Source organism: Pseudorca crassidens, chromosome 16 (genome assembly GCF_039906515.1).
Source record: "Pseudorca crassidens isolate mPseCra1 chromosome 16, mPseCra1.hap1, whole genome shotgun sequence".
NCBI classification, from domain to species: domain Eukaryota; kingdom Metazoa; phylum Chordata; class Mammalia; order Artiodactyla; family Delphinidae; genus Pseudorca; species Pseudorca crassidens.
In genome coordinates, this window is record NC_090311.1 from 15,212,307 (window position 1) to 15,225,140 (window position 12,834).

The window sequence follows — 12,834 nt, forward strand, 5'->3', positions numbered from 1 at the left end:
GGATGAAGGTAACTTAATGATCATCCAGTCCAAATTCCCAGTGGATAGAACAGTCTTCAAGGCCAGAGAGGTTAAGAGATTTGTCAAAAGTCACACATTCAGTTATGACAGAACCAAAATGAGAATCTAATTCTTCTCACTTCCCTTGCTCTCCTCAGAAGAAATATGTGGCTAGCCTTTCTATCACTTCAGACTGATCTTTTTTAAGGAAGTCATTCATGACCTGATCTCTGGAAAAAGGAAAGAAGGCAGGATGACTTTTTAAAAGAGTATCTGAAGTTCTATCTCAGCACCTTTCCTTTGATACTCCCCCGCTCCTTAAATAAATTTAAACAAAAAAGAGATGAAGGATATGGTTAATGAAGCAAAATTCATTCCACGGTATTACAGGGATATAGAAAATCCAATCCATTAAGTACAAACAATAATTTTTTTAAAGAATAACAAAATTTGTGGGTAGTATAACTGATAAATGTGCTTCTTTTACCCATTAATGACAACTGCAGAGTGTCCAAATCTGTTGACATCTCTATGAAGGTTTGGTTTCGGTAATATTTTCCATTCATCACAAGCTAGGAAAATGAAAACAGCAAAACAAAAAGTGAAAAAAAAGAACTATTTAAGACAAATACTATAAAATAATCATTGGCCAAATAAAGATACAATACTTAAAATTAGGAAGCCTTTCATTAATTTTCCATGACCTACAATTTAGTATCATTACTCAACTAGCATTATTCCTTAGATAAAAATAACTTCTGCCTAAAATTATCACAAATAATTTTACATGTATGAGAATAAAGGAAATCAAAGGAAAAAATTAGATGAACTTTACATTGGAGGATAATTTCAATGATATATTTTATTAAATAAACCAAGAATCATATAGTAAAATTCATTAATGTCAATACTGGGCAAACCCATCAGAAAGTTAAATCACTAAATCAAATTTTACATGCATGCATGCAAAATTAAATGGAATATATAATACTCAATGAAAGAATGCCTAAAAATGGAATCATCAAAATAAAATATTTAAATCAGTTTAATGATTCGATATTTCAAAGGAATAGTTTTCATTTTATGTAAAGGAGAAGAGCTTTAGTTGCAAAAAATAGAAAAAAATGAAAAAAAGAAACCTAAATAATTCATGAGCTACATAAAGACTATGGAAAGAAAAATGATTAAAGAAAACTGTTTATCATTTAAATATAGCCTCAGAATTGACACATATATTAATAGAGATTTTGAGATGTCAAATAATTCAGTATTCAGTGACTAGAAACGTTCTCAGGACAGTGTTTTAGATTTTATCCTCTTAGACATGGCATATCTAAGAGCAGGCCTTGGTATTTAATACAAGCACATAGATGTAATAAGGTTTAAAACAAATTTATTTCATTTTTTGGTAACTTAGAAGCCCTTTTGAAACAAGAAAATAATCTCAAATACAATTAGTTGTAATGAATTACTTGTTTTCTTATATAAGCAATCATGCCTATTACACTAGAAATGAAATAATAAATTTGGCTTTAATTCAATATTATTACTAGTAAAGATCAAAGGAATCACAAAAACGAAAACCATAGTTTAGAACATTAACCTGGAAGACTGAGAGCAATAAAATATATCTTGAATTATATCTCCCACTCTCTCAGTGTATTCTGAGGTTCACAAATCTGCCCCAAAAGGGGTATTCCTTAGTTGATATAATCTCTCTCTACAGTTCACAAAGTACATGAACCTATTAACTACTCTCAAAAGAGAGAGTACAAAAGCATAGAAGCCTAACTTTACTAAACCCAGTGTTTTCCCAATGTTTTATCCATAGAAGCACTTTTCCCATAACACCTATGAACATTCCAGGAGCCAAGGCTCTGAAGATCACATTTTGAGAACTACTATTATAAAGGCTTACACATAATATTCATAGTCTACCAATTTTATGCGTTAGAGTTCACTTAAGAAATGTACGTTTCTTAAGTGTACATTTATATGCATGCAGTAATATAAAACTTCCAAAGTGCTTTCATCTATATAACTTAAAATAGTCTGTATAAGAATCCAGTGAGATTGATTGAGCAGGTATCACCATATGCCAGAAATGAAAAAGGAGACCTAGGAGAAGTTAAGCAATGTCCTTAAGGCCCATTAGATTACCTTTGTTTTTCTATAAATTATGTTTATGAATGTCTGATGTTATAAAAGTATATTGAATGGATTCTGAAAGATAATTCCCATTTGGAGAGAAGGGGTGACCTGTAAAAGGTACAGACTTTGACAAGAAAGAGATGAAAATGTTAGAGATAGATAATGAGTTAGGGCAGACAGATTTTAATCATTCCACCAAAACCCAACACACACACACACACACACACACACACACACACACCCCACATGGCCACTGATTCATAAATTGTGTGTTAAATACAGTATTCCAGCAACAGAATTAGAAACCTGAATGTGCGTCAAAGAAATGAAACAGAAAAGAGTCAGATCAAAGAGTAGGACTTCCAGAAATTAGGACTTCCAGAAACCAGTTTATTATAAAAATCTCCAAAGAAGAATCATCTTCAAGGTCATCTTTGGGACATCTGGAATCCAGAAAAGAAAGTGACCCAATAATCTGAGCCTATCTAGGACAAAAGAATAAGTAATTCGGCCCAGCGTCCAGAACAAATCAGCAGAAGGAGGGAAGAAAAGCAGATTTCCAAAATGAGAACCAGGGAAAATGCTCAGAAAACCCATCTAAGAAGTGAGTCAGGAAAAAGAGCTGAGAGAATAAAGGCCAGCATTTACTAAAAATTAGGCCTTTTGAAGATTTCTTGTAACTCTATACTCTCTTTAGGGAAAAAGAAAAATCTTTCAGCACACAGAATAGTCTAAAGAATGGTATTATAAACACCTATATACCACTACCCAGATCTGTCAAACCCAATATTTTACCATGTTTACTGTAGATTTTCTAAAGAAAGAAAATATTACAGATATGATTGAGGCTCCCTCTCAAATTCAACTGCTTTATGTCTTCTGTCTTTGGACACAACCACTATCCTATATTGGTTTATCAATGTTCCCGTATCTATGATCTAGATCTAGATCTAGTATATTTAGTATTTTCGTAGGTTATAAAACAATATAAATGGTATCAAACTATGGATTCTTCTCCACCTTGCTTATTCTGTTCAACCTACTGAGTTTTTTTTTTTTTTTTGGTTTTTTAACCATTTTTAAGTGAACAGTTCAGTGACATTAAGTACATTTGCATTGTTGTGCACCATCATCACCACCCATCTCCAGGGTTTTCTTCATCTTGCAAAACTAAAACTCTGTACCCATTAAATAATAACCACCCATTCCCTTCTCTCCCCAGCCCATGGTAACCACTACTCTACTTTGTTGTCTATAAATTTGACTATTCTAAGCACCTCAAATGAATGAATTCATACAGTTTTGTCCTTTTGTGACTGGCTTATTTCCCTAAGCATGTATTCAAAGTTCATCTGTGCTGTAGCATGTGTCAGAATTTCCTTCCTTTTTAAACCCTGAAGAATTTCCATTGTATGTATGTACGACATTTTCTTTATCCATTCATCCATATATGGATATGTAGGTTGTTTCCAGGTTTTGGCTACTGTGAATAATGCTGCTAGGAACATGCGTGTACAGATATCTGTTCCTGCCCCGATTTCAATTCTCTTGTGTGTATACCCAGGAGTAGAATTGCTGGATCATATGGTAATTATGTTTAACTTTTTGAGGAACCTCTATACTCTGTCCTATAGTGGCCACACCATTTTACATTCCCCCTAGCAGTGCACAAGGGTTCCAATTTCTCTACATCCTGGTCAACATTTGTTGTTTTCTATTTCTTGATAACAGCCATCCTAATGGGTGTGAGTGGTATCTCACTGTGGTTTTGATTTGCAATTCCCTAATGATTAGTGATGTTGGGCGTCTTTTTATGTCCTTACTGGGATATTTGTATATCTTCTTTGGAGAACTATATAGTCATAAAAAAGCCTGTACATTAACTTGGTCAAATTTATTGTTTTCCACCATAATTCAAAAAGAGACATGTACCACAATGTTCATTGCAGCACTATTTACAATAGCCTGGACGTGGAACCAACCTAAATGACTGACAGATGAATGGATAAAGAAGATGTGGCACATATATAAAATGGAATATTACTCAGCCATAAAAAGAAACAAAATTGAGTTATTTGTAGTGAGGTGGATGGACCTAGAGTCTGTCACACAGAGTGAAGTAAGTCAGAAAGAGAAAAGCAAATACCATACGCTAACGCATATATACAGAATCTAAAAAAAAAAAAAAAATGGTACTGATGAACCTAGTTGCAGGGCAGGAATAAAGAGGTAGACACAGAAAATGGACTTGAGGACATGGGGTGGAAGGGAAAAGCTGGGACAAAGTGAGAGCAGCATCTACATACATACACTACCGAATGTAAAATAGTTGGCTGCTGGGAAGAAGCAGCATAGCACAGGGAGAACGGCTCGGTGCTTTGCGATGACCTAGAGGGGTGGGATAGGGAGGGTGGGAGGGAAGCTCAAGAGGGACAGGATATGGGGACGTGTGTATGCACATGGCTGATTCGCTGTGCTGTGCAACAGAAACTAACATAGTGTTGTGAAGCAATTACACTCCAATAAAGATCTATTAAAAAAAATGTATTGTTTTCCTTGTGATTTGTGCTTTTTATTCTTAACTGAAGATTGTAAAGATAATCTCTAACTTTCTTCAAAGGATGTACAGTTTGGCTCTTACTATTCTGATCTTCAATCAAGTTGGAAGTTATTTTTGTATTTGTTGCATGGATCTAACTTAATTTTCCCCATAGACAATATTTCCCAGATATTTCGCAGTATATTTCCATATACCAATTGCCCAGAACCATTTTTTGAGCATTTATCCCTGATCCACTAATTTGTGTCTCATTTGACTTCTGTACTGCTGTGGTTTGTTTTTATTCCACTTGTTTTTAACTAAAGATATATATGTGCAAAGTTTAAAAGCAAATAATCCCACAAGGTTCATCACAGAAAAGCCTCCTCCTCCCTATCTATGGGCTATGGAAGCCCAAAATTGAAAAGCACATAGTTGCTTCTAATAGTTAAAAAACATTTTTAATTACTATTATAATATTATATAAAATTAACTGAAGAATTAATTAAACCTTTTATAGTCTTTTTAAATGGGTAAAGATTCCTAAAGTGGCGGCCATGACCTTTACCTAATAAAAATAAAATGCTGGGCTTCCCTGGTGGCGCAGTGGTTGAGAGTCCGCCTGCCGATGCAGGGGACACGGGTTCGTGCCCTGGTCCGTGAAGATCCCACATGCCACGGAGCGGCTGGGCCCATAAGCCATGGCCGCTGAGCCTGCGCGTCTGGAGCCTGTGCTCCGCAACGGGAGAGGCCACAACGGTGAGAGGCCCGCGTACCACAAAAAAAAAAAAAAAAACATGCTAATTGCTTATCAGTGCTATACAACATTTAACTCTCAAAACAACTCTGAGGAGTAAATATTTTTGTCACCATGTTTTAAATAAGGAAAAGAGTCTTTAGAAGTTAGGTAACTTCCTTAAAGTCATTAAATAGTAAAGTTAAATCAAAACCAGATCTCCTTAACTTCTTTACGTTATACTGCCTCACCACACCATCAAAATATCCTTTTTGATATAAACATTAACTTCTTGAAAATAAAAACACAATAATACAGTTTTTTTAAAAAGCACAAAAGTCCCTGCAGAAGAAAAGCATTACAGTACAGTAATAAAAAAAAATTATACATAAGAGCAATTAACTCAGACAAATAATAACACAACCCAATTCTACTTCAAGAAGTTCTTTGCCTTTTAATATATGTGGTTGTAGGAGGTGAAGGCTTTATTACTATCTCCAGGACATAACCTTCAATTATACTAAACGTTGAAAAGTAATTACACACAATATTTGTGGTAGATTTTGGTGCTGCTCAACAAATAGTCCAGTTGTCGTCCTTAAGGCCTAGGCAAAATGATACTCCCACACTCCTTAGAAGTTGGATGTGACAATATGACTTGTTTTAGTCAAGGAAATGCAAGCTAAAGTGATAACTGCATTTCTGGATGGAACCATTTAATTACCAATGAAAGAAAATGCAATTTAGCCTTGGTCCCTAAGTGATAACAGTTAGCAAATCTGCCCTCCCCACCAACGCTAGACATGTATCACAGGTGAAAAATAACCTTTTACTAGTGTTAAGAATAAGACCCTGACACATGGGATGGGAACATCGGAGCTGATGCCCTGAAAATCTCCCCCAACTTTGCATTTCCAAATTTTCCTGAATCTTCTGAGACTGCAGAAGTGGTCTACCCTACTCTACTGAGAGACAGTACTCTACCCTTGCTCTGAACCCAGTGCAGCAGCTTCCTCCAGTAACACCTGTACCCTAGTTCAGAATCTGCTCACACCTTCCCTATTGGCCATTGGGTCTATAACTTGGCTCAGCATAACTCAGCCTGTTACATTCTGCGACTGCTAAGAAAAGAAAGGGACTACGTCTCAAAGGATCTGTAAGACCTAGATAGCACATACTGGCAGAAGTTGGGGGGAATACACATGGTTCTGGATTCCGAAGGGAGTTTGACCAAAAGCATCAGAACCTTACATTGGATTAGGAAAAAATTATTTATTTATATAAAAGCACTCTCCAAGGGCTTCCCTGGTGGCGCAGTGGTTGAGAGTCCACCTGCCGATGCAGGGGACACGGGTTCGTGCCCCAGTCCGGGAAGATCCCACATGCCGTGGAGCGGCTAGGCCCGTGAGCCATGGCCGCTGAGCCTGCGCGTCCGGAGCCTGTGCTCCACAACGGGAGAGGCCACAACAGTGAGAGGCCTGCGTACCGCAAAAAAAAAAAAAAAAAAGCACTCTCCAAGATGCAGGATTTAGGATTTATCCCCTTATAAGAACCCTGGGAGATGGTGTGAACTCACTGTTAAGATGACTCCTATACACAGCAAAGGAAACCATCAACAAAATGAAAAAGTAACCTACTACTGAATGGGAGAAAATATTTGTAAATCATATATCTGATATGGGGTTACTATCCAAAATATATAAAGAAATCACACAACTCAATAGCAAAAATACCCAAACAATATGATTAAAAAACAGGTAGAGGAATTGAAGAGATATTTTTCCAAAGAAGACACACAAATGGGCAACATGTACATGAAAAGGTACTCAGCATCCCTAATCATCAGGGAAATGCAAATCGAAACCACAATGAGACATCACCTTACACCTCACAGAATGGATATCACCAAAAAGGCCAGAGATGGCAAGTGTTAGCGAAGATGTGGAGAAAAGGGAACCCGGGTGCACTGTCAGTGGGAATGTAAATTGGTAAAGCGACTATGGAAAACAATATGGAAGTTCCTCAAAAAACTAAAAATCGAACTGCTATATGATCCACCAATCCCACTTCTGGGTATATACCCAAAGGAAATGTAAACAGGATATCAAAGAGATATCTGCACTCCCATGTTCATTGCAGCATTATTCACAATAGCCAAGATACAGAAACAGCCTAAGTGTCCGGCAATAAATGAATGGATAAAGATGTGGTATGTATATACAATGGAATATTATTCAGTCATTTGAAAGAAAGAAATCCTGCTGTTCGTGACAACATGTATGGAGCTTGAGGGTATTATGCTAAAAGAAATAAGCCAGACAGAAAAAGACAAATAATAAATGGTATCACTTACATGTGAAATCTTAAAAAAAAAAACAAAGTCAAACTCATAGAAACACAGAGTAGAAGAGTGGTTTCCAGGTATGGGGGAAATAGGGAGAGGTTGAGGAAAGGGTACAGCTATAAGATGAATAAGGTGTGAGGATCTAATGTATACTTGGTGACAACAGTTGCTAACCCAATATTGTACAACTGAAATTTGCTGAGTAGAACGTGTTTTCACCAAAAAGAAAAAAGATAAATATATGAGGTGATGATGGATGCGCTAATTAACTAGATGTGGGGGGATCCTTTCACAATGTATATTTATATCAAATCATCAGAATGTACACTTTAAATATCTCACAATTTTATCAATTACACCTCAATAAAGCTGGGGGAAAAAAAGAGGACTCCTAGAAACATGGAAAAATACAGTCTAAATTCCAGAATTGTCATAGCAAACACTAAAAGCAGGGGTTAAAAGTCTAGGAAAGTGGTACTGTCACTGTTGGAAAAAGCAGCATGTGGAATATATAGAAAGCCCCTGTGAAATAATCCCAATGCAGACCCTACACACCTGCCAAAGGCCATGCCATCTGCAGTGGAAATTTTTATACCTCTAGTCTTGTCATGTTAGTGAGCCCTGGCAGAGATGGAGTGCTTCACAGGTATTATTAAGGGACCATGTGCTCAGTTTTCTATCATGATATACTGTATAACATCAGAAAACCCACCAGGTCATTCTACCTACAGCAGGGCCAGAACGTATGTCATTTACTGAAGCCATGAAGAATGGGATGGTGAGAGGGATACTGGCATCACTGAGAAAGCGGTGGCTTTCCTTCATAGACCAAAGCTGATGGTATGAAAAACTATAACAGAACTGTGCTCAGTGATGGAGACAATAGGAAAATAGAGGCCAGCTGGTGACACTTAACCATCAGAATCCAATCCAAGTAGAGAGCCATTACTGTAATAAGCAGCAAGATCAAAGTGTCAGTCAAGAGGACTGACCTATTGAGAAATATAGAGATGTTTAATAGAACACAGCATCCCTAGAAGTAAAACAGATGGGCAGCCAACAAGGGTACTACCTAACTTATGTCATCAGAAGAAATCAAGGATAAACGATCAGAAAGCTGATGGCAGATGCTACAATAAAAAGTCATAATTCATTGCTCAATTTCTGGATTTGAGCCACTTTTTAAATCCAGAGCTGATACATTTAAAAGTCTGGGGCCCAGGAGGAAGGACCCTGTAATACCACAGCAAGTATACATGGTAATAGCGTCCCTAGTTCTTCCTCAAAGGTACCAATGGTCATTTCATTGTGTAACCCTAGCCTAGAGAAAAAAGCAACCACAAACATTGCAAGTACTGCTGGACACAAGGTCTGAGTTGACACTGACACATCATGGCCTCTCTTTATAGCAGGGATAATATGGGAATGATGAAATTAATGGCATCCTGGCCAAAGTTCTTCTCAAAATGAGCCAGTGGGTCTGCAGACCTATGCAGTGGTCATGTCTTAAGTCCCTAGATTAATAATTGGAATAGACATTCTTGGCAAATGGAACCACCCCAACGTTGGGTCCTTGTCTGTTACAGTGGAAAAGATCAAGCAGAAGCCTCTGGAACTGTTACCCCCTGGATAATATAATAAGTTTTAAAATAATGTTGCATTTCAGAGGGAGTGAATGGCATAAATTAGTATTATCCTGAAGAATGTAAAGAATGCTGGATAATGGACCCCCTCAAATTGTTTAAATTACCAATCTGGCCCCTGTAAACTAAACAAGGCCTGGAAGATGACAATAGCTCACCATTTTGATACAAGTTAGTAGCCCAAACTGCAGGCAGCATGCAAGATGTGTATCTTTGTTAGAGCAGATTAACATGGTCACTGATTTGGCAAATGTGTTCTTTGCTAACCCTACCAGAAAAGAGGACCAAAAGCAGTATGCATTCATATGGAACAGAATAGAATACATTCACAATTTTGCCTTGGGATCATGTTAACTTTTGTCAGAACACATTTGGCCCAGTTGGACATCTTGCAGAACATTTCATTTTTCCACTACATTAATGGCATCATTCTAATAGTACCAGGTGAACAAGCACAGTTAATGCATTGGAGGCCTTGTTAAGACATATATGCTTCAAAGGGTGGAAGAAAAAACCTACAAAGATTCAGAGACCTTCCATGTAGTAAGCTATTTAGGGGTCTAGAGGTCAAGAGCATTCTGAGACAGCTCATCTGAACTGAAACACCAACTATTACATCTTTCAACTCCCATTGCAAGGAAGTAAGCGAACATCTGATAGGTCTTTTGGGGTTCTGAAGGCTGTATATTCCATTCCTGGGAATACTGTTCAAGCCCATATACTGGAAAATATCAAAGGCTGCCGGCTCTGAGTACATGCCAGGGCAGAAAATAGCTCTGCTATAGGTCTAGGACACACTGCAAACAGCCCTGCAACTAGGGCCACATGACCCAGTAGATACTATAGTTATTGGAGGAGTCACTGTTACAAAAAGAAGCATGTGGAATATGCAGACCCAACACACATCTCAAAGGCCATGCCATCTGCAGTTGCAAATTTTATACCTCTATTCCCACCACACTACTGAGCCTTGGCAGAGACGGAGTGCTGGACATGGGTTATTAGGGGACCATGTGTTCAGAGTTTTCTATCATGAGCTGTCTCTGTCACCAATAATCACGAGAACATGAAATGGAAGCTGCACCCAAGATGAAGCATGAGCAAGAGCACAGTGCACAAGCAATCTGCATGAGCTGGTAGCTCAGACCTAGTGTCATCTACCACTGCTGCCCCTGCACCCATCCCGCATCTTACAGCTATGGCCGTATGAGGAATCCTTTATGCCCAGATAACAAGAAGAGGAAAATGAAAATATGTAAGCTTCATACGTGGCCACAATTCAAAAATGGTTATCACTTACAAGACAGCTTCACTCAGGGGTGGCCTGGAAGAACAGCAAAAAAGGAAAAAGCCTCCCAATTGGGCAGGCCTTTGAGAAGTGTGCCTCATGTACATTGTGTGGAAAGAGAAATGGCCCAGGAGCAGTAGTTAATGACCTAGCTGGCTGATCAGGAGCCTAGAAGCAGAAATATTGAAGATCAGAGACAAGGAGGTCCTAGAGTAGAGACATGTGGATGAATATATCTGAATGAGCATGAAATGTGAAGATCTTTGTGATACAAGTTAAAGGCCATCAGAGAGCATCCGACATAGAAGAGACGTTAAACAACCAGTAAACAATTGACTGAGAAAGCTAATGTCAGTCTCTATCGTAGGACACCTCGGTGCCAACGAAATGAGCACATGAACTAAGTAGCCATATGGCAGAGATGGAGGCCATCCAGGAATGCAATAACATGGGCTCCTTCTGAAAAAAGCTGATGGAGTCACTCTTCCACTAAATGTCCAACCCGACGGCAAGATATCAATCCTGATCCCCTGATAAGGCCATTCCCCAAGAACACTAACTGGACATTTGGTGGCAAGCTGACTACATTGGGCCCCTTCCACTCTGGATGGGCCAACATTTCATTACGACAAGAACACTTATTTTGAGGATGCATTTGCTTTTTCTGCCCACAGGTTCTTAACCAGCACAACTATCTTAGAAATTATGAAACGTTTGATCAACCAGCATGGGATCCCATGTAATCAGGAGACACACTTCACAGAAAAGGAGGTACAGAAATGGGCCTATGACCATGAAATCCACTGGATCCCAAACCACACAACCTGACAGAGATTTTGACAGGCACAACTGAAGCACCAGGATGCGGGATACACCTGAACTAATAAAGACCTTCAAATAGTGCTGTGTTCCCAATAGGAAGAATATATAGGTCCAAAAACCCAGGAGTAAAAGCCACTTCTTGTGGCCTCATATTCAGTTACACAACTGGGAAATTTGGGCTCCGCATCCTGCAATTCTGGGTTCTGCAGGATTAGAGGTCCTATTCCCCAAAGGGAAAAATATTCTGGCAGAAGAAGTAGCAATTAACCATGTAACTGGAAGCTACAGTTGCCACTTGGGTACTTCACACTCCTTGTGTCAAGGGACCAGCAAGCAGGCAAAGAAGGAGTAGCATCTTGGCAGGGGTAATTGGCCCCGACCATCAAAAGGAGGGGCTGCTGTTACAAATAAGGGCAGGGGGATATATTCGGCACACAGATGATCCATTTAGTGTTTCTTGGTATCCCTTTGCCAGGTGTGATGGTAAATGGGCAAGTACAGTAACCCAGACTAGAAGGTATATGATGATCAGGAGCTCAAATACCTAAGGGGGAGGGAGTGGGTCATGCTACCAGGTAAGACACAGAGACCAGAAGTGCTAGCTGAGGGTAAGGGACATGAAAAGATAATGGATGAGGGACATGGTGAATATTAGTTGCAGCCCTGAGACCAGCTACAAAAGCCAGAGCAATAATCTAGGCTCCCACCAGGCAGAAAGGCCCACTGGAATCCTGGAGGAGCTGTTTAACAAATATATTTGAAGAAGCGGGCTGAGTGGCCCAAAGAATGAATTGTGATGAACATAGAAAGGTGCTGACTAAATACACCTTCAGGGTAGGACTTATCAGTGGACATCATTCAGCTGCCAGCCCCTGCAGAGACTGCCTTAGCTACAGAGAGCTTCCGCACCCAAGGTCCTGGGAGTGACCCTCGTACAATGACCGATCAAGACCTGTTTTATCCTAAAGAGCGACAACTCTGAGGGGCATTTCAACTCCAGAGTTGTCCTGGAGTTGGCTGAGGATGTTAAGTCTGCTTGACTTTTACTTTTCACCCAATCCTCCTTCTTCCCCTCCCTTTTACACGTGTTCAATCCAAGGACCTAATAAGTACCCTGAACACTAAACTCTGTCTCAGAGTTTGCTTTTCAGAGAACTGTGACAGGATTGTTTGTTACCTCAGTCTAACATAACCTGTACTGACTGATACAATACAATAAGTGTGAATATTCCTCTACAGTGTCTTAAAATAGCTGGCAAATTGTTTTCAACTCACAAAATTGTTTAGGAAGAAGAGAATTTAACTTGCAAG

The 12,834-nt window shown here is 38.9% G+C and overlaps 1 protein-coding gene across 2 annotated transcripts in view; it reads right to left on the reverse strand.

Annotated features, from left to right (window-relative positions):
• The window catches only part of ATRNL1 (attractin like 1), a 682,506-nt gene that overhangs the window by 549,833 nt on the left and 119,839 nt on the right, over window positions 1-12,834 (reverse strand). For both annotated transcript variants that reach the window (XM_067709302.1, XM_067709301.1), the window contains exon 11: window positions 488-572. In XM_067709302.1, the coding sequence (XP_067565403.1) occupies window positions 488-572 (85 nt within the window). The remainder of the gene's footprint in view (window positions 1-487; window positions 573-12,834) is intronic.